The sequence below is a fragment of the Rhineura floridana genome, chromosome 3 (genome assembly GCF_030035675.1).
Source record: "Rhineura floridana isolate rRhiFlo1 chromosome 3, rRhiFlo1.hap2, whole genome shotgun sequence".
In the NCBI taxonomy this organism is placed as follows: Eukaryota; Metazoa; Chordata; class Lepidosauria; order Squamata; family Rhineuridae; genus Rhineura; species Rhineura floridana.
The window spans coordinates 215,276,164-215,303,471 of NC_084482.1; the positions used below are offsets into that span (position 1 = coordinate 215,276,164).

The 27,308-nt window shown below is 46.1% G+C and overlaps 1 protein-coding gene across 1 annotated transcript; it reads left to right on the forward strand.

Moving 5' to 3' along the window:
- Nucleotides 1-26,824, forward strand: LOC133378958 (uncharacterized). The gene is made up of 12 exons (XM_061613570.1): nt 1-111; nt 3,307-3,813; nt 3,997-4,120; nt 5,634-5,716; nt 5,975-6,101; nt 6,719-8,065; nt 15,569-15,990; nt 21,998-22,504; nt 22,693-22,816; nt 23,236-23,318; nt 23,577-23,703; nt 25,086-26,824. The coding sequence occupies exons 2-12, from the start codon at nt 3,403-3,405 to the stop codon at nt 26,522-26,524; spliced, it is 4,794 nt and encodes a 1,597-aa protein (XP_061469554.1). The 5' UTR covers nt 1-111; nt 3,307-3,402; the 3' UTR covers nt 26,525-26,824.
- The last annotated feature ends 484 nt before the right edge of the window (nt 26,825-27,308 follow it).

Here is a 27,308-nt window from a genome sequence, read left to right on the forward strand (position 1 = left end):
GAGGAGCGTCTTTGTCATCCAACCGCCACCGCCGCCTTCTCCGCTGGGGGCGGGACCAGCCGGACTCCGATTCTTCTTTCGCAGGGGCTGCATTTTCCCATCGGAGATCGGGTGAGCTCCCCATTCTGCATTGGGGGGAAAGGGGTCCCAGGGCTGCAGGGGAGGGGCCTGCGGAAGGGGGGGAGGTCCGCCAGCAAAGTGGGGAGAAAAGGGGGTCACAGCTCCCGACTGAGAAGGTGGAGGGTCTTGGGGTGGTTTTGCGCTCGCCTCCTTCCCACCCCCTAATACCAACCTTTCCCCTCTGGTGCATTTTTGTGGAGGGCGGGCCCGGATCAGAGGGGGGAGACTTTTCAAGCAGGAGGTGCCGTAGTGTAGTGGCAGATTCAGAAGTGCAGAGTCCCTTCATGTTAGTCACAGCCACCACCAATTTTGCTACTGGGTAGAGAGTGAGATGAGTGAAATGAGTGTCGTGTGTGTTTGTTTCTGTGCGTGTGTCACCAACACACACATCATTAGTTTGCAGTGAATGTATATGTCACATAGAAACGATGTACTTGCATCAAGGAAAAGTATCTGGGCAGGGAATTAAATTGTATGTCAAAATTATTGACTTGATAGGGAATCTGCAGCCACAGTCATATCAATATTTTCAAATAAGTGAGCCACCAGCTTGTTTAATAAGGACATAAGGACTTTTAAAGGCAGAAACCAAAAATTTTGTTTATACCAGAGTATAATATATTGGTTCCATAATGATGAAATCAAGCAATAAGCCTGACACATTTATGAGCAAATGATCTAGAGCGGTGGTCCCCAAAGTTTTTTCCCTCCTTGAAAATTTCTGCAGGTCTTGGTGGACCACTTTGTGCTAGATGTTGTGTGCATGGCAGACGCCAAGTGTGACTGAGGCTCTGGGCACCAGCCTACCCTTGCTGGCCATTCCTCTCCAACACCCATCCTGATACAGCAGGGCTGATATAGGCCCACCCACCCCAGCTACCTCTGGCATCAGTCTGCACACCCTGCGTGCAGGGCACAAACACCTGCCATCACCCAAGATGGTGGCGGGGCATCAGCGCCTTAGGGACATCCCCGCCACCATCTTGGGTGATGGCAGGCAGGCACGTTCATGCCTTGCGTGGGGAACGTGCACTGGTAGGCGTATTTCAACCCGGGCTGCCTGTATTGGGTGAGGGTGCCTGGAAGCTCCCACCCGGCGATCTGCAGTACCTGATGAGCTGATGCTGCTGTGGGTTGCAGAACGGGCTCCACCCTCCTACTCCAAAGGCCCTCAGGCAGGGCCTGGCTGTATGTTTTTTAATTGTAGTTTTACAGAATGAATGAACCTCGCAGAGCACAGTTTGGGAACCCCTGGTCTAGAGATATTCAGCAAGGTATGGCTCTGGGAGAATGAGAATGGATTTGAGCCAAAATACCACCACAAACAATAGCAGTAGATTTAAGGTTCAGTATCAGTGGTGCTTGACCCTATATAGGCTATATAGACTCTCAAAGATATAAACTGTTTTATATTATTGGGATCTGCTGGTGAAGGGTGGTACAAAACAGCATGGAGTAAATGCTGGAGATGTGACAGGACTCATGAGATTGTCTGTTTGCGGTTTGGTTAGCCACATGATAACATCATTTCCTTACTACTAAGTGATCCAAAAATATTACTGTGCAGTTATTTAGAAAGGATAGTCCCAGAGCCAAATCTGGAAAAAGTCTTAGGTTTGTAGATAGCAAACTGCTTGTGAGCTTCCCAGAGGCATTAGAGGAGAGGTCCTCTTGTGGATAAGGAATTGGTTAAGAAGCAGAAAGCAGAGAGTAGGAATAAACAGACAGTTCTCCCAATGGAGGGCTGTAGAAAGTGGAGTCCCTCAAGGATCGGTATTGGGACCTGTACTTTTCAACTTGTGCATTAATGACCTAGAATTAGGAGTGAGCAGTGAAGTGGCCAAGTTTGCTGACGACACTAAATTGTTCAGGGTTGTTAAAACAAAAAGGGATTGCGAAGAGCTCCAAAAAGACCTCTCCAAACTGAGTGAATGGGTGGAAAAATGGCAAATGCAATTCAATATAAACAAGTGTAAAATTATGCATATTGGAGCAAAAAATCTTCATTTCACATATACGCTCATGGGGTCTGAACTGGCGGTGACCGACCAGGAGAGAGACCTTGGGGTTGTAGTGGACAGCACGATGAAAATGTCGACCCAGTGTGCGGCAGCTGTGAAAAAGGCAAATTCCATGCTAGGAATCATTAGGAAAGGTATTGAAAATAAAACAGCCGATATCATAATGCCGTTGTATAAATCTATGGTGCGGCCGCATTTGGAATACTGTGTACAGTTCTGGTCGCCTCATCTCAAAAAGGATATTATAGAGTTGGAAAAGGTTCAGAAGAGGGCAACCAGAATGATCAAGGGGATGGAGCGACTCCCTTATGAGGAAAGGTTGCAGCATTTGGGGCTTTTTAGTTTAGAGAAAAGGCGGGTCAGAGGAGACATGATAGAAGTGTATAAAATTATGCATGGCATTGAGAAAGTGGATAGAGAAAAGTTCTTCTCCCTGTCTCATAATACTAGAACTCGTGGACATTCAAAGAAGCTGAATGTTGGAAGATTCAGGACAGACAAAAGGAAGTACTTCTTTACTCAGCGCATAGTTAAACTATGGAATTTGCTCCCACAAGATGCAGTAATGGCCACCAGCTTGGATGGCTTTAAAAGAAGATTAGACAAATTCATGGAGGACAGGGCTATCAATGGCTACTAGCCATGATGGCTGTGCTCTGCCACCCTAGTCAGAGGCAGCATGCTTCTGAAAACCAGTTGCCGGAAGCCTCAGGAGGGGAGAGTGTTCTTGCACTCGGGTCCTGCTTGCGGGCTTCCCCCAGGCACCTGGTTGGCCACTGTGAGAACAGGATGCTGGACTAGATGGGCCACTGGCCTGATCCAGCAGGCTCTTCTTATGTTCTTATGTGGGATGCTGCACTCAGTGGGCCTTTGGCCTGATCCAGCAGCCAGGGTCTTCCTACGCTCCCCTGAGTTGTGGGGGACAGACCACTGGGAGGGCTGTTGCATCTCCTGACTCTCAGCTAGACTGAAAACCTGAATCTGTGGACCTCACATGAAGGAAACTCCCCAACACGTTTCTCACTTTGCTTTGTGTCTTAGCATTCAGCTGCCTTTTCTTCTCGAAGATGACCTGGTTGCTACCCAGATTCATCCGCATTTCCTCAGGGAACGTCTTCCTCTCCTGAAAGTGTTATAATCTGCTTTTGGCTTTTGGCTTTTGTAGGACTTGGTAGTACCCCCAATTAGGACAGCCTTTGCCAGAAGAGGGAGGAGTCTCTTGGGCCCTGTCGGAGGCTACCTTGAAGCACAGAAAGCAAAGATGGAACACTCACCTTGCCCAGAAGCAGAAAGAGGTCCATATATCATTCATGCTGGGAGCCCTGGGGAATTCTGGGAAAGAACAGCGCAGATGTTCCTGGTTAAGAATGACACCCTCAACTCAGATGTGCAGCAACAGCATTTCAGACAGTTCTGCTACCAGGAGGCCAAAGGACCCCGAGAAGTTTGCAGCCAACTCCACAATCTGTGCTGTCAGTGGCTGAAGCCAGAGCGACACACAAAGAATGAGATCCTGGACCTGGTGATCCTGGAGCAGTTCTTGGCTGTCCTTCCACCAGAGATGGAGAACTGGGTGAGGGAATGTGGAGCGGAGACCACTTCCCAGGCGGTGGCCCTGGCAGAAGGTTTCCTCCTGAGCCGGGCAGAGGACAAGAAGCAGGCAGAGAATCAGGTGAGAGAGTTTCATCCAGGTACTTCCCAGGACTTAGGTTGTGAGGGGGGAGATCTTGTCCAAACCATTCTGGAAATCATCCACGGAGGAATGTCCCAATGCCCCAAGGTCTTTTGCTTCAATCATTCATTTTCTATTCCATCTCCCCATTCACTGCCTTCAACATCCTCATTGTCCTTTCAGATCATCGGTCTGTTTGCAGAAGAGGCCACTGATTTCCTGGAGTCGAAGGCGCCGTCAGGGGCCAGAGAATGTTCTCTGCAAAGGGGGAACGTTCAGGAGAGTGACAGACATGCCAGTTCACTTGGTAAGAATTGACTTGATCTCCCTCTTATTAAGCCAGAAATTCAGAGGATTATATGTTCTGAATCTTTTCCTCAGCCTTTTCAACAACAACAATTTTATTTGCATTTAGCCATAGGCCATAGCACAACAGGTTTCCAGAGAATAGAATAGAATAGAATAGAATAGAATAGAATACTAAAAATAGACAATATAATCTAAAATACAGTTGTATTAACTAGCCTAAACTGTAAAACAGTGTAAGGATCATTGTTGATGGGTCTTACCATGAAGAGCTCTAATGTGTTTAGCCGCGAGAGCAAAGTTGGCTACCGCCATAGTAACTGTATTATAATTATCTGCCAACAAGTCGGCTATTATGGTATCAGGAGGAAGATCAACTTGAGGATTAATAAAGGGTGATAAGAATTTTTGTCTGGGAGCATTATATAAAGAGCATTTTAGAATATAATGGCCAAGATCTTCAATCTCCTTGTTTCCACAAATGCAGTAGCGTTCAGTTCTCGGCACCCCATTATATCTGCCCTCCAAGAGAGCTGTTTTCATAGTTTGAAATCTGATTTCAGTGTAAACTTTCCGTAACTTCGGGTTAGTGAGAATGGTAAAATAGGAAGCGATTACATGATTTGGTTTGAAGGAAGGGAACCATCTCGAGAAAGGAGATGTTACTATGTAAAGCCTATCTTGTACCTCGTGAAAATTAAAAATCCAATTGCTCAAATCCTTTGGGGAAAGTGTTAGAAGATCACTGGGAGAAAGATTATAAGAATTGATTAATGTTAGTGTAATTTGGGCCCATCCTCCGGATTGTATTTGTTCTTGCCAGCATGATCTAACGATTGAAGATTCATCAAGATGTATAATTTTTCTCCAAAACCTCAATGTCGCCCAATCCATTTTTGCTGACAATGGGTAAAGCCCCGTTTCAGCCCTTACATGGGCAGAAGGCGTTCCTCGGGGAAGGCCCAAAATTTGTTTTAAAAATAAATTTTGAAGGGGTTCTAAGGTTGGCTTAAGGGCATAGCCCCAAATTTCTGCCCCATATAATAATTTGGGTAGAGCTTTAGCAATAAAGATTTTTATCATCGGGGGAATTAACTGACTGCCACGAGTATAAAAAAACCTTTTTAATTGTCCCGTTATTCTGGCATTTGCTAATTTGATATCCTCAGCCTTTTCCACAGTTCAACAGTGAACATATTTTCCCTCTGTTGATAATGCCAGAAATCTTTGGAATTCTTTATGGTTCTTCTGAATCTTGGAGGGTGGGGGAAGGAGTCTTGTTCCCAGCCTATTCCACAGTTGCAAAATGAATGTATTTTCAGGACTTGTGGGCATAAACCACTACTTGGATTTGTGGCCCAGTATGGTCTTTGCACACAACAGTTTCTACAGTGTGTAGGAACAGCCAAAATATGTAGTATTTTATCATGCCAGCGTGTGCTTAGACACGCAGCACTTAACCTCAGAGGCAAGCAGGTGCTACTGCCCTCCACCGCTGAGTTTCTCTCTCACAGGTGACGGGACTCTGCTGTCAAGGCCTCCTCGGTCACCTCTTCTTTGTGGTGGAGAAGAAGCAGCTGCTGTGGAAGCGGATCAGGTAGGGGGAAGGATCTGTGGGGGGGAGAGAGGCTGGGGGCAGCCTGGGTGCTTCTCTCTCTGTTTACCTCCCTGGGCCTGAATGCATTTCTTTTTGCTTCTGTCAAAGCTACCTATTAGGGAGGTTGTGAATGCCACTCGAGAAGGTTTCATTTCTTCCAGACAGTATCCAGCCTCACTTCCATGATGAACCTTCTTGATTTTCGTAGTCGATAATATTTACATTATCTGTAAGGAGCAATATTTCCTTTCCTCTCAGGGTCCGGTGTCCTTTGAGGAGGTGGCTGTATATTTCACAGAGGAGGAGTGGGCTCTGTTGGATGCTGACCAGAGGGCTCTGCACAGGGAAGTCATGGAGGAGAATGGTCAGATTGTCACCTCTTTCAGTAAGGCTCCTTGTCTGCATTGTTGACAATAATAGAAGATATAATAACAAACATTTTTGTATATTTCCTCTATTTTACTACCTCAAACCCCTTTCTTCTGGTCTAGCAGGATTTTTTATCTTATTTTTGTTTGAAATGTTCACAGTTTGGTTTTCCATTTAACAGAAATCAACAAGGGGGGAAAAGTTTTCCACACTATATCCATGCAGACCAGACTAGATTTATAAAAATCTTGGACTAACGAGAAAGATTGAATTCTTTATATATCATTTAAAAAATCAGGGTTTTAGCGTCACACAAAAAGAAATAAAGAATAAGTGTGTGATCGAAATTTCTCCTTTCAGCCTGAACTGAACTCTGTGGACCCAATCCAATAGTCTATAGAACATTGGCTGTCAGTTTCAACAGTGGCTCATAAATGTAAGATCTGCCGCTCAGTTAAGATTTTCTGTTCTTCGTTGATTCATAGAATGGTAAAGTTGTACAGGGCCTATAAGGCCATCGAGTCCAACACCCTGCTCAAAGCTGAAATCCAAACATTATGTTTGGTTGTTCAGTCATTTGAGGCTCCCCTTCTCCCTCAGACTCTTAACTGTTTCCTCTCTCCTTTGCAACAGGTTGTAAAAGTAAAACTGAGGATCAGGGAGAACTACATGGGGAGTTTCCAGAAAGAGACTCTTGTATAAAGGGGGAGCAGCAGAGAATGAAAACTGAAAATAAACCCACATCTTCTCAGGGCAGTATCTACCATCAAATTGCAGTTCAAGAAAGAATAGAAAATAGAACAGAAGAAAGTACATGCCATGTGTGTTGGTTAGGTTTCCATCCTACAGCAACACTTAAAACTCAATGGAAAAAGCAAACAGGGGAGAAATCATATGAATGCTTTGAATGTGTAAAGAGATTTCATCGGCAGATAAATGTCACTGTTCATCAAAGAATTCAGACAGGGGAGAAACCATTTAAATGCTTGGAGTGTGGAAAGATTGTCTGTCACAAGAAAAATCTTTCTTCTCATCAAAGAATTCATACAGGGGAGAAACCATATAAATGCTTGGAGTGTGGAAAGACCTTCTCTTGGAAGACAGATCTCACTACTCACCAAATAATTCACACAGGAGAGAAAACATTTAAATGCTTGGAATGTGGAAAGAGCTTCTTTCGGAAGACAAATCTCACTGTTCATGAAAGAATTCACACAGGGGAGAAACCATTTAAATGCTTGGAGTGTGGAAAGAGTTTCTGTCACAAGACAAATCTCACTTCTCATCAAAGAATTCATACAGGGGAGAAACCATATAAATGTTCGGAGTGTGGAAAGACCTTTTCTTGGACAATGGATCTCACTCGGCACCAAATAATTCACACAGGGGAGAAACCATTTAAATGCTTGGAATGTGGAAAGAGCTTCTGTCGGAAGACAGATCGCACTGCTCATCAAAGAATTCACACAGGGGAGAAACCATTTAAATGCTTGGAGTGCGGAAAGAGCTTCTTTCGGAAGACGGATCTCACTACTCATCAAAGAATTCACACAGGGGAGAAACCGCATAGATGCTTGGAATGTGGAAAGAGTTTCTGTCAGAAGGCACATCTCACTTCTCATCAAAGAATTCACACAGGGGAGAAACCATTTAAATGCATGGAGTGTGGAAAGAGCTTCTTTCGGAAGACAGATCTCACTGCTCATCAAGGAATTCACACAGGGGAGAAACGATTTAAATGTTCGGAGTGCAGAAAGAGCTTCTTTCGGAAGACAAATCTAACTGCTCATCAAAGAGTTCACACAGGGGAGAAACCGTTTAAATGCTTGGAATGTGGAAAGAGCTTCTGTCGGAAGGCAGATCTCACTGCTCATCAAAGAACTCACACAGGGGAGAAACCATTTCAATGCTTGCAGTGCGGAAAGAGCTTCTTTCGGAAGACTAATCTCACTGCTCATCAAAGAATTCACACGGGAGAAACCATTTAAATGCTTGGAGTTTCTGTCAGAAGGCACATCACACTTCTCAGCAAAGAATTCACATGGGAGAAACCATTTAAATGCTTGGAGTGCAGAAGGAGCTTCTTTCAGAATACAAATCTCACTGCTCATCACAGAATTCACACGGGAGAAACCATTTAAATGCTTGGAATGAGGAATATGTTTCTGTCGGAAGACAGATCTCACTACTCATCAAAGAGTTCACATGGGGGAGAAATCATTTAAATGCTTGGAGCATGGAAAGAGCTTCTTTTGAAAGACAGATCTCACTGCCTATCAAGGAATTCAAATAGGAGAAAAAATTTAGATGCTTGGAGCGCGGAAAGGGCTTCTATCGGCATACAAATCTCACTGCTCATCACAGAATTCACATGGAAGAAACCATTTAAATGCTTGTTGGAAGGCAGATCTCACTACTCATCAAAGTTCACATGGGGGCAAAACCATTTAAATGCTTGGAGTGTAGAAAGAGCTTCATCAAGGAATTCAACTGTCAGGGGAAAGTCTGTCAAATTGTGTCATTTCTCCTTGCAGTTGCTTGTAATAAAGGAGTCTCTGACAGACTTTAACTAAAGTGAAGCCTTGTTTCCTTTACATGCAGAATGGAAGAAAGACTTTGGCCAAGAAGCTTTTGCTCATGGCTGAAGTAGGACTGAATTTCTGTCTTCAGAGCAGATTTTTTTTTCTTGTCTGTCATGTGTTACAAGCAGAAATACTGAGAAGGCCTTAGTTGAGCTAAGACAATGCCCCAGTGGGAAGGAGGCATAAGATTTGTCCAATTTATTTCATATTTGACCTTACTCGGGTCCATTTCTGATTACCTCTCAGAAGCTCAGTAGAACAAGCTGAATGGAGTGAATCTACTTTTTATTTTTGGGGGGAAGTGGGGAGAGAAGATCCCATTGTTTTACCTTGTTGACATTTTGTGACTGGCCAATCTTCCCTATCCCCCAATGGCATGGCAGCCCTTTGGTGATTGGTCATCCCCCGCAAAAAAACCTCTTATGGTGGCATCCACAACACTTTCCGTAAATTCTGTAGGTGCTTACAGACCCCAAAAAGGTGGGAGAATCCCTACGATCGATATTCCATGACTGGAAAAAGAATGGGAAGGTTTAGATTCTCTCCCTATTTCGTTGAATAGGTACAGACTCCGTTTTCATTTCTATGTCTTAGCGAAAGCTTATATTACCAACAACCTTTGGAATTACTTTTTAAGATGTTTTTAAAGCTTTTTTAAAAGGTGTTTTTAAAGATGTTTTATTTTAAAATGTTTTAGATACTTTGTTTTAATACGTTTTAAAATATTTTTGTTTAGAGTGTTTTTACTGTTTTTCTTTGCCCCCCTGAGCTCCTTCTGGAAGGAAGGGCACAACATAAATTTAGTAAATAAATAAATAACCTCCTTCAGCAAAGCTGACACTGAAGATTTTGCAGACCGAGACGGAGGAGGAAATGTAGCTTCCCTCCTTGGTGCAGAGTATCCAAGGCTCAACAAAACATTTTGACACCTCCCCAATTCAGAAAATCCCACAAGTGCCTGTTTGCCTCCTGGGCAGGAAAATAATAATTATCATACATGAGGTGCCCAAACAGTGGCTGCCTTTTCCTGACACCCAGGGTCCGCTGTCTGCCCAATGGTAGGGCTGGCTCCTTCCCTGCCCATCAGGCCCCTTCCCCAACCGCTCCCTGGCACAGGGCTGGGAAGCCTTATTGGCTCCAGGGTCAAGGTCTTTGTCTGGCCCCACCCGGCAGCCAACCTTGACAGGTGGCAGGGCAACCCGTCTGTCAATCATATGATGCCCCACCCATCAACCCCTTGCACTTGCAAAACGTGCCTCGTGCCAATCCTTTAAAACTCACAAAAGGATCACTACAGGGTGGGGTTTGCAAGTCTCCCTGCGGCTCACCCCTTTCAAGCTGAGGTTGCAGAGCCTGGAAAGAGGCTGCAGGGAGGATTGGAAGTCTTTGATTCTGAGATTGAAAGGATCAGTGCCAATCCTCCCCGCGGACCTCCTTTCAAATTCTGAAGTTGCGCTGATCGCTTCGACCTCCAGACGGGATCACAGCGAGTCCTGCTTTAAAAAAAAAACCCCGGGTCTGCTAGCTTTCACTACATGCACCTGTTCCCTGGAAGAAAGCAGGCAGGTGTGGGTGTGTGTACGGAACAAAAAGAATGTGTGGCTTTGAGATTTCAGGGAGATTTTTTTAAAATTGCTTAATATTTTCCTTGGGAGGACTGTGCCCCTGGACCTTAGAGGATGAGTGTCCACAACGCTTGACAGCCGAGGTGAGGAATAACATTTCTAACCTGTCCTTCCTTCCCACAGAGCCCAGCGTTCCCTTAGAGACAGCTCTCCTTTGCAGATATTTATCTCCGTAAAACCACATGGTGAGAGCCAATGAAATTCTGCAACAGCTACTTGCAAATAGGCTTTCCTCTCCAGGTCATGACAAGCTGACATATCTCTGTGTATGAACAGAGTTCTTCTGCCAGAAAGAGGAACCTAGTCTCAGCATTCTGAGAACAAAGATTAAAATATTTCTGTTGCACCTTAATTGCTTCTAGAAAACAGAATCCCCACTGAAATCTTTTAGCAGAAAAAGTCAGCCAGATGATGAGTTAAGCAGAAATTGAAAACAAAATATGTCCCTCCTTTAAAAAAACACAAACACCCTGTTAAAAACTGTTGTTTTACACTGAAACAGTTAATGCATTCTCCAGCACAGCTGTGGAAGACAACCTAAAAATCTGGTGTGGATGCGAAGGGGACCCCCATTAGAGTTCACAGATCAGCATCCCAAGGGAGCAAGGGTCCCTGCCCCCCAAAGAACCCGGTGCAGAAGTCAACATGTGTTACTGCAAGCTCTATTGTGTGTTTTCCATCCAAGGAACTACCATTTGTCAACAAATGTTTTTCATAGAGGAGTTGGAAGGGGCCTGTAAGACCATTGAGTCCAACCCCCTGCTCAAGGCAGGAATCCAGCTTAAAAGTGTATGTGATGGGAGGCTGTCCAGCTGCCTCTTGAAGGCCTCCAGTGTTTATGTTTATGTCCTCATTTGTGCAACCTCCCTAAGAGAATTCCAGTTTACAGAGGAGATAAACGGAGGCAATTCAGGCACAACCAGCCCCAAAGTATAGACGGTTAGCCATAGAGCAAACCTTTCCCCCCATGGATCCCTTGAAAATTGCTGATGGTCTTGGAGGGCCACTTAATTGATCTGCCTGCACTGTGCCAGCTTGCTGTGTGATTTTTAATTGTATTTCTATTGCATCCATTATTTCTCATACTGTATTTTATTGCATTGATGTAACAAAATACAACACAAGAAATAAAAGCAGGATTAAAAATACACTGAAAAATCAAGATGGGTCTTTCACGTGGACATGCTGTGGAACCCCTTCTATAGAGGACTTATCTAGGAAGGGGAGGTGCAGCAGGGATCGTGGTCTTTCCCGTTCTCCACAAGTCAGCAGCCTGGCAAGTGGTGGCCAGGGGCGTTGCTGGGGCTTCTAAATGGGAGCTGCCTGCTTGGGGCACTGCACGTTGGGCAATTTGGGGGCAGTTGGACACAAACGGGCAGTAGTTCAGAAGTGCACAGTCTCTTTATGATAGTCATGCTATAGCCCCTCACAGCCACCACCCCTCGCATGCTTGCTTGCTCTGCATCATCTCCCCACCCCTCAGTCTTTCCCATGCATGCCTTCTCTCGCAATAGATGTCCCTAGAAGCAAAGCAGCATGAAAGGGGAGCATGTTAGCTACTGAGAAGAGTCTTCTCAGCAGCTGACTCGCCTCCTTTCATTCTGATTGGCTCCAAACAGCAGGAAAATACAAGGAAGCACATTAGAAGACTTCTCAGTGGCTAACACACACCTCTTTCAAGCCAATCGGCTCGTAGGTCACTGGACACATAGGGACCTGGCTGGGACATGCTCCCCAAAAGGTAAGGGGGTCGAAGACCCTGGCTCCCATTCAAAAGTGCAGTTCTCCACAAGCTGGGAGCCACAACTGAAAGGGCCCTTTTCCTTGTCATCACTCCTGTGTTGGTTCATTGGAATTTCAGGAGGGAAGATTTGAGAATCTGATCAGATATTGGTGAACAACTCCCAGGCAAATGAGATCTGGTAGAAGGAGGGGGATTTTCTCATTCAAGGTCTTGTGATTTTCTGTGTGTGCTCTTGAGTACATTTTAGGTGCTTTTCATATAATATATAGCAAAAATATTTTGTTCTTCATTATTGCCTGATCATTTGGGGATGTGGTTTGGTGTGGCGTTGTGGTTAAGGTGTTGGACTACGACCTGGGAGACCAGGGTTCAAATCCCCACACTGCCACAAAGCTCACTGTGTGACCTTGGGCCAGTCACTGCCTCTCAGCCTCAGAGGAAGGCAGTGGTAAACCCCCTCTGAATACCACTTACCATGAAAACCCTATTCATAGGGTCGCCTACCAGTCGGAATCAACTTGAAGGCAGTCCATTTTTTCAAATCATTTGGGGATGTCTTCCCTGAGGACGCCTGATACATGCTTTGCAGATAACAACCAGGTCTGGCTAAAAAGCAAATATTCTGTATTCCCTCCCCCCACAAAAAACTACATTCCTCTCTATGGAGGACATTTTGCATATTTTTTCTGGCATTTGCAAATCTGGAGAAGAGGCAAGGAGCTCTAGGGCCCCCTGGAAACCCCCCCCCATCTCTGAGGGCTGAAGTTCCTACACCTCCCTCTCACATCTCTGATTTCGCAGCCATTGTCAGCCCACATTCAAGGGTCTGGTAAGCCTAAAGGACTAGGAACTTGATGATTTTAAAAAAGGCTGAGAGTCCCAGGAAGTTCCTTTTTTTTAACCCATCTGTATATGCCATTGAATGAACTGGCCAGAAGCTGAAAGAGGAGATTGACGGAAGAGCTCTTACACTGTGGAACTCCCTGCCTATTGACATGAGGCAGGTCTCTTTGCTGTACTGTTCTGTTTCATAATGTCCAAACCACAGTCTCCGAGAGGTGAGATACTACCAGGTATTCCTGTACTTACCTTCTTTGGTTTCCTTAGAATGAAGGTCGGTGGAGATTGTGGTGTCTTTAGGACACATGGTTTATTTATACATGTATACAACCTGGCATCAGATGGAGGGTCTTCCAGCATTATCAGTCCAACAGATCTTGCTTCCCCAGGGAGACCCCCAAAGACATGGTTTCGGGTTCAGACAGAGAGAGAGAGCGGTCACACTCCTCTAAAGCTCTCAGCTTCACCTCAGAGTAACACACACACCACCTCCCCACCCAAGCCAGGGGAGGAGGGGAGGGCCTCATTGGCCATTTGTTCCCCTGACAATGCATGTGCTCATAAGCAAGTGTTTAGATATGTTAATCAGTTTCATCCAGACCCAATAACTGAACAAAGAAACGGGCTTGACCTGTTCAGCAGGTCTCTCTACTGCAGACCCACCTCTACAGATAAAATCAGAGGCTGAAAGGGCAACCCCAGTGATCATCCAGACCCTCCCCCAATCCTATAACAATAAATATAAATGCTGATTTCATTTATATCTTCAGTTTTGTTCAATGTCAACTTGTTTTTAATTTCTGACTTTTATTGATAATTATGCTTATTTTATATTTTATGTAAACCATTTAGCGGGTTTTGTGATTAAGCCGTATACAAATTCTGCTAAATAAATTAGAAAAGGAACAAAAAGGTGCTGCATGCCTTCAGGGGGAGAGGACATGATTCACTAGAAAAGACAATAATGTTGGAAAAACAGTAGGGAGTAGAAAAAGAGGAAGACCAAACAAGAGATGGATTGATTCTATAAAAGAATCCACAGACAAGAACAGGGTGGTTCATGACAGATGCTACTGGAGGTCGCTGATTCATAGGGTCGCCATAAGTCGTAACAACACCTTACAACAACAACAACAACACCTTCGGGGTGTGAGTTTGATGCTTCAGGTGTCACCACAGGGACACCATTCTTTGCTTGTCAACTTAACACCCAGGATAATGTGCTTTTTTCACTTGCACTATGCACATTATGCAAGCAACTTGTTTCAGTATTTTGTTTCTTACAAACATTTCCCAACATAAAACCAATGTCACCTTACAATAATTGATTTTGAGTTTCAGTGTTTCAAAATAAAATATACAGAATTAAGTTACATTGTACCATTTGTAATTCAGCAATATGAGAGCATTGGTCAGGGGTCTGATTACTTTTGCAAGGCACTGTGTATATTCATACACATTCAATCTCTGTTCATACATAATATGATGGACATCTGGGTTTGGACTGCAGGAGAAGCCCTCAGATGCTGCAAGGGAACGTGGAGGTGTCTACCCTCATTTCTGCCTCTCTTCTCGCCCCTCCTTTTATGAATCTCCACCTTTTACTGCCTCCATCTCCTCGCCAAACAATATCTGTGCCAATTCCCCCTTTTCAGCTGGCCGAGAATATGAGTGGGAGACACAGAAGAGGCAGAGAAGCCTGCTCTTCTTCTCATCCCCCAAATTCATTTCAGCAACGAAGTGTCTGTGTTGCAGAAGACTCTCCCAGCAGAAATTTGGCAGGCATCCTTACTATTATTTAACAAGATTTATATTCCACTTGAATGTAAAAACATCTAAGCAGTTTACAAAACATTAGAATTATCAGTAAAGCCTTGGCCTCAAACTCCTGACTCAAGCTCCCAGTGGCTTCACAGATATTGAATAGTGGCTTCACAGATATTGAATAGCATTAGGGGTAAGATGGTATCCTGCAGCATCCGATAGCACAACCTCTAGTGGGGGTGAAAAATAATCACCCAACGCTACTCTCTGGACTTGGGCCTGTAGGTGGGGCTGGAACCACCGTAGCACGGTGCCCCCAATTCCCATTCCATGGAGTCGGTGCAGGAGGATACCATGGTCAACTGTATCGAAAGCCACAGAGGGATCAAGAAGCAGGACCAAGACCACACTCCCCTTGTCCCGCTCTCTGTCGAGGTCATCTATCAGGGCAGCCAAGGCTGACTCAGTCCCATGGCTGGGCCTCGACCCACATTGGAATGGATCTAAATAATCAATCCGGGTCATCCTAGCATCCCTGCACCTGCTCAACCAAGACTCCACCACCACCCTCCCCAAGAAGGGCGTATTTGCAACTGGTCCACAGTTAATCCCATCCAAGGCTGGTTTCTTGAGGAGCTGCCTCACCGCGCCTTTTCCAAGGCCGAGGGAACCCCTCCCTCCCGCGGTGAAGCCTCAACCACATCTGGAGGATACCAGGCGACCCCCCTCTGCCAGGGCCGGATTATCCATTAGGCTTTGTAGGCTGAAGCCTAGGGGCCCGGAGCTCTTGGGGGCTGTGCAAGAGCTTCCGAACCACCCACCATCCCCCTGCATGCATGCCATCAACCAAGATGGTGGCAGAGGATTCAGACCCTTACGGCAACCTCGGCCGCCATCTTGATTGATAGCAAAGGAGGAAAAAGGTAAGTGCCGGGACGGGACGGCGGGCGACTCAGAAGCTCCTGTCCTGCGATCCCTCCTGCGGCTGTTTCTGCGGATCTGCCTAAGAGGAGAAGGCCCCCAAACACCAATCAGACTAGGGGCCCTCCAGAGCTTAATCCGGCCCTGCCCTCTGCTAGCAGCGCCGTCCCATCTTCCTCAGGCGAGGGGGAAACAGGCACCGGGGAGGAGGCGAAGCATTTCAATGCGCCTTCCTTTCAGAGAGGAGGAGGCTGCTTGGCCGCGGAAGGGTTAAGGACGCAGAAGAGGATTCCTAGAGAGGACGGGAAATGGGAGCGGGGGTGGGTAGGGAGAGTCTTTGTCCACCTAGCCGCTGCAAGCATGAAAGTTGCTTCTGGCGGCCAGACTCTCATTCTTTCCCAGGGGCTGCATTTTCCCATCGGGGATCGGGTAAGCTCCCCATTCTGCATTGGGGGGAAAAGGGGTCCCAGGGCTGCAGGGGAGGGGCCTGCGGAAGGGGGGGAGGTCCGCAAGCAAAGTGGGGAGAAAAGGGGGTCACACCGATTGAGAAGGTGGAGGGTCTTAGGGGTGGTTTTGCTTCGCCTCCTTCCCACCCCCTAATACCAATCTCTCCATCCTGGTGCATTTTTGTGGAGGGCGGGCCTGGATCAGAGGGGGAGATTCTTCAAGCAGGACGTGGAAGCACTAGTTTAGTCACAGATTCAGAAGTGCAGGGACCTTTAATGTATTTTGCTACTGGGTTGAGAGTGAGATCCCTGGTAATGCCTTCTCTCACAAAAACAGACGTCCCAAGGAACCAATCAGCATGAAAGGGGAGTGTGTTAGCTACTGAGAAGAGTCTTCTCATTGGACAACTCGCCTCCTTTCACTCTGATTAGCTCCATTCAGCAGGGAAGGAGAAGGAAGCACATGAGAAGCCTCTTCTAATTGGCCAACACACTCCCCTTTCATGCTGATTGGCTCATAGGGTGCTGGAGACATAGGGAACCTGCTCCCCAAAACGTTAAGACCCCTGACACCCGAGACAACTCCACCCCTGCAAGAAAGTCTTAAGAAAGTGGGCACAAAAAGGTGGAATATGGAGGGAGGAGGAAAAACCTCTGCAGTGCAAGTGTGCAGATTCCAGTTCCTGTGGGGTGCAAAGCTTGTGGACCCCTCCAGCATTGCTGGGAACAGGAAGCTTCCCCATGTGAAACTTTGCTCTTCCCCAGTAAGGCAGCTTCTTCGCTGTGTGAGGAGTGGAACCTCCATGTGCAGAGGAAGTGTACCGGACAGCAGATGGTGGAGAGCAATGCTCTTTTGTCTTTCTTTTAGTCTATGAAATGAGTGTCTGTGTGTGTATCTAATCTAATGGACTGCCTTTAAGTCAATCCCAACTTATGGCAACCCTATGAATAGAGATTTCATGGTAAGCGGTATTCCAAGGGGGTTTACCATTGCCTCCCTCCGAGCCTAGTCTTCCCCAGGTGGCTAGGGCCTGCTCAGCTTGCCACAGCTGCACAAGCCAGCCCCTTCCTTGTCTGCAACTGCCAGCTGGGGGGCAACTGGGTTCCTTGGGACTCTGCAGCTTGTCCACGGCTGCACAGGTGGCAGGGTATGTAACCCTGAGCCACTCACTGTGGGGGGTGATCTTTAGCTGGCTCTTCACACCCAGGAGACCTGAGCAGGGATTTGAACTCACAGACTCTGGACTCCCAGCCAGGCTCTCCTCCCCACTGTGCTATACCAGCTCTCTATGAATTTACAAGATTTGAACAGAGTGGTTCACGACAGATGCTGTTGGAGGTCGCTGATTCATAGGGTCGCCATAAGTTGTAGCCGACTTGAAGGCACATAACAATACAAATATGTATATATGTATATATGTGTGTGTTTATATATATATATATATAAACGTAATTGTGATTAACAAAACAGGTTTTTATTGTGTCAACAAAACGTTTCAGCTTCCGCCTTCATTAGCTGCTAACATACAAATGCTGTTACCAAAGTGGCAGTTATAGAGCTTCGAGGATGGAATGCTCAGAGGGGCTTCATTTGCAGAAGCTAAGAAGTGGTAGTACTGTCTGTGATGTCCCTGTATATATAATACTGTAAATATGGTAAGTGCAGGTTTATTAGAGTATATGTGGTATCTACACTGAGTGAGAGGGGGGAGTACATCGGTTGGAATGTTGGAGAATGTTGTATGATGATTGGCTGAGGGTCTGAGTGTCTGACGGTATAAATGAGAGGATGACAGTTGAGTGCATTGGTTCTGTTGTTTTGGTTGGTTCTGAGGGTTGGAGGGTGGATTGGATTAGGCGGGTAGTGAGGCAGGTGATTGATGACTAAGAAACATAAAGAGTAACGCATCTTATGAAACCACATGCTTGTTGACTAAACCTTTACGTAATCTTGTTATTCCCTGTGTATATAAATAAATATTTCTTGGTTTACCAGAACACCTGATCCTTGGCTGGTTACACAGACCAGAAAAGTGGGCAGGGCATATACCAAGGTTGGGAAACAGTATCAATGGTGGCAACGGTGAAGAGATAGAGTAACATCATCAGGTATCCAGAGCAACCCAGGGCTGTATTCTTTATAGGCACAAAGATACAGGGGGGTTGTGGCCTGCAAGTGCACCCAGACACAAAGTAGCAATAAGCCAGGAGGAGACTAAGGCACAGTCTCAAGGCAATATTGTTTTACAGGAAGATCTGGTGGTGCTGCCTAGCAGTGGGATCTTGTCACATCTTTGCTAGAGTTGGTGAGAGAACTGTTTTGAGAGCAGGACCCTGAGGTGGGACTGTGACAAGGCGGTGTCCACAGGTGGGATCCTAGCAGGTGGCGCCTGAGGTGGGATCCTGACAGGAAGGAGCCTGACACTGTCCTCCAGGTTCAGGCCATGTGGTGCCAATGTGTCCAGAGAATATATCCAAAAGTTCTCTCTTTTAGTCAGTGTTGCTGGATCTGTTGGCATCTCTATAGCTGTTATAGAAAAGTCCAACAGGCTGTGACCCTCAATGTTGAAATTGTTTGCAACTGGTTGCTCCACTTTTTTTGTTAAGATTGCCGATTTGTGGTTTCTGAAGCGTGTGCATAGGTCAGTTGTGGTTTTTCCTATGTATTGGATATGACATCCTGGTCTTTTGCATTCGATGACATAGGTTATATTGCAGGACCTGCAGGTGATGTTCTGTTTGATGTAATATGTCCTGCCTGTCCAGTGCTTGTGAAAGTAGTTGTCGCCCTGAGGTACACACAGGTGATACAGCGTTTGGAGTGACAAGGATGAAACCCAGGATTGGTGATAGGTGGCTTAAGCAGAGCTCTCACCAACAGTCTGTGCAAATTAGGAGGCTGGCGAAATGCTACCACAGGAGGCCTGCTGATGGCTCTAGCAAGATGTTCAGCGTTTGCCAGCAATGGGTAGCTCTCCCTGATTGCTCGGTGATAGTTAGGAGATGCTGAATGCAAATCTACCACAAATGGAATCTGTTGCTCTCTGCTCTTTGACACCTCAGTATGATGGACACATGTCATTATTTGGCAATGAATGTATATCACATAGAAATGATGTACTTGAGGATTTGTCATGATTGCATCAAGGAAAATTGTATCGTGTAAAAAAAAAAGTATCTGGGCCAGGAATTAAATCATATGTAAAAATCATTCACCTGATGGGGGATCTGCAGCCACAATTATGTCAATAGAAAGGCACCACCTCGTTTAATAAGGAAGTATAGACCTTTTATGGGCAGAAACCGAAATTCTTGTTCATATCAGAGTATCATACATCGGTTCCATAATGATGAAATCAAGCAATAAGTCTGGCACATTTATGAGAAAATGATCTAGAGCGGTGGTCCCCAGTATGTTTTCCCCACAGACCGCTTGAAAATTTCTGGAGGCCTTGGTGGACGACTTAATGATTTTTCTGCCAGTTGTAGCAATTGAATTTCTCTGTGCTAGATGTTGTGTCCAAGGCCGGCGCCAAGCATGACTGAGCCTCTGGGCACCAGCTTGCCTGTACTGGCTGTGCCGTTCACCCCAATACCCCATCCCGATACAGGCAGCGCAGGGCTGATACAGGCCCACCCACCCCACCTACCTCTGGAGTCAGTTTGCAAGGCATGCGGGCTATGCACACGTAGCTTCCATCACCCAAGATGGCGGCTGGGGTATCAACCCCTTAGGGACACCCCTGCCACCATCTTGGGTAATGGCAGGCAGGGACGCTTATGCATTACGTGGGGAACATGCACTGATGAGGCAGGGGGCTCATTTCATGTCTCGGGGGGTGCCATGGATCACAGAAAGGGCTCCATCCTCCCATCCCAAAGGAGGGTCCCTCAGTCAGGGCCCAACCTGGTGACACGCTGGTGAAGGGTACATGATGCTGATGCTGATGACAATATATTCAACAGCATGGCGTAAATGAAGGGATAGTCCCAGAGCCCAATTTGGAAACAGTCTGAAGTATGTAGGCAGTAGTAAATTTAATTCTGTAGGCTTCCCAGTGGGGCATCTGGTTAGCCACTGTGGGGAACAGGATGCTGGACTGGATGGGCCTTTGGCTGGATCCACCTGCAGGGCTCCCCCTATGAGCCACAACAACAACACCCACAGACAAGGCTGATTTAGGACATAGGAAGCTCCCCATCCAGCTCAGGGGCGCCTCTGAATACCAGTTGCTGGAAATTACAGTTGGGGAGAGTTGCTGCTAGGCCCACGTCCTGGTTGTGGGCTTCCCAGAGGCATTAGAGGATGCTACGCTCAGTGGGCCTTTGGCCTGATCCAGCAGCCAGGTTCGCTCCCCTGAGTTGTAGGGGACAGACCACTGGGAGGGATGTTGCATCTTCTGACTCTCAGCTAGACTGAAAACCTGAATCTGTGGACCTCACATGAAGGAAACTCCCCAACATGTTTCTCACTTTGCTTTGTGTCTTAGCATTCAGCTGCCTTTTCTTCTCGAAGATTTATTTATTTATTTATTTATTTATTTAATTCCATTTCTATACCGCCCATAGGAAGCTCTCTGGGCGGTGTACATCAAATAAAAAACACAGCAAATACAATTTAAAACAATCTGGTCATCAAATTACAATTTAACTGTCTGTTAGAACATTGAGTACAAAATACTAAAATATTAAAAATGTTAAAAAATGTTAAAAATGTTAAAATGCCTGGGCAAAGAGGAAGGTTTTCACCTGGCACCGAAAGGATAGTAGTGTAGGCGCCAGGCGAACCTCGTCAGGAAGGGTGTTCCAAAGTTTGGGGGCCACCACCGAGAAGGCCCTCTTTCTTGTAATTGCCTTCCGGGTGTCTCTATGAGTAGGCACCCGGAGGAGGGCCTTCGCTGTTGAGCGCAGTGTACGGGTAGGTTCATATCAGGAGAGACGTTTCATCAGGTATTGCGGGCCCGTGCCGTGTAAGGCTTTATAGGTCAAAACCAGCACTTTGAATTGGGCCCGGAAACATATAGGCAGCCAGTGCAAGCGGGCCAGAATCGGTGTTATGTGCTCCAACCGCTTGGTCCCAGTTATCAATCTGGCCGCTGCATTCTGCACGAGCTGCAGTTTCCGAACCGTCTTCAAGGGCAGCCCCACGTATAGTGCATTGCAATAGTCCAGTTTCAAGGTTACCAGAGCATGAACAACTGAGGTAAGATGTTCCCTGTCCAGATATGGGCGTAGCTGGGCCACCAGCCTAAGTTGGTAAAAAGCACTCCGTGCCACCGAGGCCACCTGCGCCTCAAGTGACAAGGACGGGTCCAAAAGGACTCCCAAGCTGCGCACCTGCTCCTTCAGGGGGAGTGTAACCTCATCCAGAACAGGTCGAACATCCATCATCTGGTCAGGGGATCCATTCACTCACAGCATCTCAGTCTTGTCTGGATTGAGCTTCAATTTGTTCGCTCTCATCCAGTCCATTATCGCGGCCAAGCATAGGTTTAGCACCTTGACGGCCTCACCTGAAGAAGATGAAAAGGAGAAGTAGAGCTGCGTATCATCAGCGTACTGATGCGAACGCACTCCAAAACTCCTGATGACAGCACCCAGCGGCTTCATATAGATGTTAAAGAGCATGGGGGACAGAAATGATCCCTGCGGAACTCCATACTGGAGCGCCCAGGGCGTCAAGTAGTGCTCCCCAAGCACTACTTTCTGGACACAACCTGCTAGATAGGAGCGGAACCACTGCCAAGCAGTGCCTCCAACTCCCAAATCTGCAAGCCTGTCCAGAAGGATACCATGGTCGATGGTATCAAAAGCCGCTGAGAGATCAAGGAGAATCAACAGGGTTACACTCCCTCTGTCTTTCTCCCGACAAAGGTCATCATAGAGATGACCTGGATGCTACCCAGATTCATCCGCATTTCCTCAGGGAAAGTCTTCCTCTCCTGAAAGTGTTATAATCTGCTCACCTAACAATGTTTTGGCTTTTGTAGGACTTGGTAGTACCCTCAAATTGGACAGTATTTGGCAGAAGAGGGAGGAGTCTCTTGGACTCTGTCAAAGGCTTTCTTGGAGCACAGAAATCAAAGATGGAAGACTCAACTTGCCCAGAAGCAGAAAGAGGTCCATATATCATCCATGCTGGGATCCCTGAGGAATTCTGGGAAAGGACAGTGCAGAAGTTCTTGGGTAAGGAGGACACCCTTAGCTCAGATGTGAAGTGCCAGCATTTCAGGCAGTTCTGCTACCAGGAGGCCAAAGGACCCCGAGATGTTTGCAACCAACTCCACACTCTCTGCCGTGAGTGGCTGAAGCCAGAGCAACACACGAAGAAAGAGATCTTGGACCTGGTGATCCAGGAGCAGTTTTTGGCTGTCCTTCCACCAGAGATAGAGAGCTGGGTGAGGGAATGTGGAGCGGAGACCAGTTCCCAGACGGTTGCCCTGGCCGAAGGTTTCCTCCTGAGCTGGGCAGAGGATGAGAAGCAGGCAGAGCAGCAGGTGAGAGAGGGTTTCATCCAGGTACTTCCAAGGGGCTCAGGTTGTGAGGGGCACATCTTTTCAAAACCTTTCTGGAAATCATCCATGGAGGAATGTCCCAAATGCCCCCAAACCTTTTGCCTCTACCATGCATTTTCTAATCCTTCGCCCCATTCACACTGCCTTCCATATCCTCATTGTTCTTTCAGATCAAGGGTCTGTTTGCAGAAGAGGCCACTGGTTTCCTGGAGTCGAAGGCGCCGTCAGGGGCCAGAGAATGTTCTCTGCAAAGGGGGAACGTTCAGGAGAGTGACAGACACGCTAGTTCACTTGGTAAGAATTGACTTGACCTCCCTCTTATTAAGCCAGAAATTCAGAGGATTATATGTTTTGAATCTTTTCCTCAGCCTTTTCCACAGTTCAGCAGTGAACATATTTTCCCTCTGTTGATTATGCCAGAAATCTTTGGAATTCTTTATGGTTCTTCTGAATCTTGGAGGGTGGGGGAAGGAGGCTTGTTCCCAGCCTTTTCCACAGTTGGAAAATGAACGTATTTTCAGGACTTGTGGGCATAAACCACAACTTGGATTTCTGGCCCAGTGTGGTCTTTGCACACAACCGTTTCTGCGGTGTGTAGGAACAGCTAAAATATGTAGTATTTTATCATGCCAGCGTGTGCTTAGACACGCAGCACTTAACCTCAGAGGCAAGCAGGTGCTACTGCGCTCCACCGCTGAGTTTCTCTCTCACAGGTGACGGGACTCTGCTGTCAAGGCCTCCTCGGTCACCTCTTCTTTGTGGTGGAGAAGAAGCAGCTGCTGTGGAAGCGGATCAGGTAGGGGGAAGGATCTGTGGGGGGGAGAGAGGCTGGGGGCAGCCTGGGTGCTTCTCTCTCTGTTTACCTCCCTGGGCCTGAATGGATTTCTTTCTGCTTCTGTGAAAGCTACCTGTTAGGGAGGTTGTGAATGCCACTCGAGAAGGTTTCATTTCTTCCAGACAGTATCCAGCCTCACTTCCTTGGTGGACCTTCTTGATTTTAGTAGTCGACAGCATAAATATTATCTGTAAGGAGCAATATTCCCTTTCCTGTCAGGGTCCCGTGTCCTTTGAGGAGGTGGCTGTGTGTTTCACGGAGGAGGAGTGGGCTCTGCTGGATGCTGACCAGAGGGCGCTGCACAGGGAAGTCATGGAGGAGAATGGTCGACTTGTCACCTCTTTCGGTAAGGCTTCTTGTCTGCATAGTTGACGATAATAGTAAATACGATAATGAACATATTGTACATTTCCTCTATCTTACTACCTCAAACCCCCTTTTTCTGGTCTAGCAGGAGTTCTCTAATTTTTATTTTTTTAAATGTTTACAGTTTTCTTTTCCATATAACAGAAATCCAGAAGGGGGCAAAATGTTCCCAAGCTATATCAATGCAGACCAGGCTGGACCAATGAGAAAGCCTGGATTTTTTATATATCCTTAAAAAGATGAGGAATTCAGTGCCACACAAAAAGAAATAAAAAAGAAGAAATGTGTGATCTAAATTTCTCTTGTCAGCTGGGAGCTGAACTCCATGGACCCAATCCAATAGTCTATAGAACACTGGCTGTCAGTGTTAACAGTGGCTCATAAATGGATGGTAAGATCTGCTGCTCAGTTAAGATTTTTCTGTTCTGCATAGAATCATGGAATGACAGAGTTGGAGTTCAAAGCTGGAATGCAAACATGATGTTTGGTTGTTCAGTGATTGGAGGCTCTGTGGCGCCCTTCCCTGGCTCTCCCTGTCAGGTTCCTACCTGCTCGTGGCTGCTGCCTTTCACTAGGCACCACCAGAGACTCCATCAGTCCGGACTGTCCTTTTATATGGTTTCTCTCTCCGCTCTAGCACAGATCTCACTAGATCCCCCTGCTAGGCAGCACCACCAGTCACGTCCTGTAACCAATATTCCCAGAGACTTTGCCTGAGTCTCTCTCTATCTGGTTACTTTTGTGACTGCGTGCGTATGCTGTCCCCAACCCCTTTTGTATCTATATAGATTACACATATAACTCTGGGTTGCTCTGGATACTTGAAATGTTGTTATTCCTCCTTTCGCCGCTGCCACCATTCGTTACTGTTTCCCTTCAGCCTTGGTAATTACCTTGCCCTCCCTTCTGGTCTGTATATTCCCCAGCCAAGGATCAGGCCTTCGGTAAACCAAAATAGTATTTATTAAAGATCAGAAATAACAAGATTACTTTTATAATGTTAGATGAGCATACGGTTTCATCTATTCCTGTGGTACTTGACTTATTATTAATCCGAACTCTCACTCGCTCTTTCTCCACACTCTCCTGACATCTACCTCCAAACACCTTCTTCCTCTCACATCCACCAACTAACATCCACCCAGATTCAACTGTCATTCTTCCATTTATACTCCCAGCCATTCAAACGCTCAGCCAATCATCCAGCATTCTACTGCTCATGTATTCCCCCCTCCTCTTTCACTCCACTTACCACATGTCTTCTATATAAACAGCACTTACCATATTTACATTAATACAGGAACATCACAGGCTCCCCTTCTCCTTCAGGATCTTAACAGTTTCCTCTCTTGTTTGCAACAGGTTGTGAAAGCAAAATCGAGAATCAGGGAGAACTACGCGGGGAGTTTCCAGAAAGAGACTCATGTATAAAGGGGGAGCAGCAGAGAATGAAAACTGAAACTAAACCCACATCTTCTCAGAGCAGTATCTACCATCAAACTGCAACTCAAGAAAGAATAGAAAATAGAACAGAAGAAAGTACATGCCGTGTGTGTTGGTTAGGTTTCCATCCCAAATCAACACTTAAAACTCAATGGAAAAAGCAAACAGGGGAGAAACCATTTGAATGCTTGGAATGTGTAAAGAGTTCTCATCGGCAGATAAATGTCACTGTTCATCAAGGAATTCAGACAGGGGAGAAACCATTTAAATGCCTGGAATGTGAAAAGAGCTTCTTCCATAAGAGAGGTCTCACTATGCACCAAAGAATTCACACAGGGGAGAAACCATTTAAATGTTTGGAATGTGGAAAGAGCTTCACGCAGAAGATATGTCTCACTCGGCATCAAAGAATTCACACCGGGGAGAAACCATTTAAATGCTTGGAGTGTGGAAAGAGCTTCAGGCATCAGGTAAGTCTCACCTCTCATGAAAGAATTCATACCGGGGAGAAACCATATAAATGCTTGGAGTGTGGAAAGACCTTTTCTTGGACGATGGATCTCACTCGGCACCAAATAATTCACACAGGGGAGAAACCATTTAAATGCTTCGAATGTGGAAAGAGCTTCTGTTGGAAGACAGATCGCACTGCTCATCAAAGAATTCACACAGGGGAGAAGCCACATACATGCTTGGAGTGCGGAAAGAGCTTCTTTCGGAAGACGGATCTCACTACTCATCAAAGAATTCACACAGGGGAGAAGCCACATACATGCTTGGAGTGTGGAAAGAGTTTCAGTCAGAAGGCACATCTCACTTCTCATCAAAGAATTCACACAGGGGAGAAACCATTTAATTGCTTGGAATGTGGAAAAAGCTTCTTTCGGAAGACAGATCTCACTGTTCATCAAGGAATTCACACAGGGGAGAAACGATTTAAATGCTCGGAGTGCGGAAAGAGCTTCTTTCGGAAGGCACATCTCACTTCTCATCAGAGAATTCACACAGGGGAGAAACCATTTAATTGCTTGGAATGTGGAAAGAGCTTCTTTCGGAAGACAGATCTCACTGCTCATCAAGGAATTCACACAGGGGAGAAACGATTTAACTGCCCGGAGTGCGGAAAGAGCTTCTTTCGGAAGGCACATCTCACTTCTCACCAAAGAATTCACACAGGGGAGAAACCATTTAAATGCTTGGAATGTGGAAAGAGCTTCTGTCGGAAGGCAGATCTCACTGCTCATCAAAGAATTCACACAGGGGAGAAACCATTTCAATGCTTGCAGTGCGGAAAGAGCTTCTTTCAGAAGACAAATCTCACTGCTCATCAAAGAATTCACAGGGGAGAAACCATTTAAATGCTTGGAGTTTCTGTCAGAAGGCACATCACACTTCTCAGCAAAGAATTTGCACAAGGGAGAAACTATTTAAATGCTTGGAGTGTGGAAAATGCTTCTGTTGGAAGACAGATCTCACTACTCATCAAATAGTTCACATGGGAGAGAAACCATTTTAATGCTTGGAGAGTAGAAAGAGCTTCTTTCAGAAGACAGATCTCACTGCTCATCAAGGAATTCAACTGTCAGGGGAAAGTCTGTCAAATTGTGTCGTTTCTCCTTGCAGTTGCTTGTAATAAAGGAGTCTCTGACAGACTTTAACTAATGTGAAGCCTTGTTTCCTTTACATGCAGAATGGAAGAAAGACTTTGGCCAAGAAGCTTTTGCTCATGGCTGAAGTAGGACTGAATTTCTGTCTTCAGAGCAGATTTTTTTTTCTGTCTGTCATGTGTTACAAGCAGAAATACTGAGAAGGCCTTAGTCAAGCTAAGACAATGCCCCAGTGGGAAGGAGGCATAAGATTTGTCCAATTTATTTCATATTTGACCTTACTCGGGTCCATTTCTGATTACCTCTCAGAAGCTCAGTAGAACAAGCTGAATGGAGTGAATCTACTTTTTATTTTTGGGGGGAAGTGGGGAGAGAAGATCCCATTGTTTTACCTTGTTGACATTTTGTGACTGGCCAATCTTCCCTATCCCCCAATGGCATGGCAGCCCTTTGGTGATTGGTCATCCCCCGCAAAAAAACCTCTTATGGTGGCATCCACAACACTTTCCGTAAATTCTGTAGGTGCTTACAGACC

Coding starts and splice junctions, on each gene's coding strand:
- LOC133378958 (XM_061613570.1), top strand. CDS start 3,403: ATGGAACACTCACCTTGCCCAGAAGCAGAAAGAGGTCCATATATCATT. Junction 3,814..3,996: donor AGAAGCAGGCAGAGAATCAG/GTGAGAGAGTTT, acceptor TTGTCCTTTCAG/ATCATCGGTCTGTTTGCAGA. Junction 22,505..22,692: donor AGAAGCAGGCAGAGCAGCAG/GTGAGAGAGGGT, acceptor TTGTTCTTTCAG/ATCAAGGGTCTGTTTGCAGA.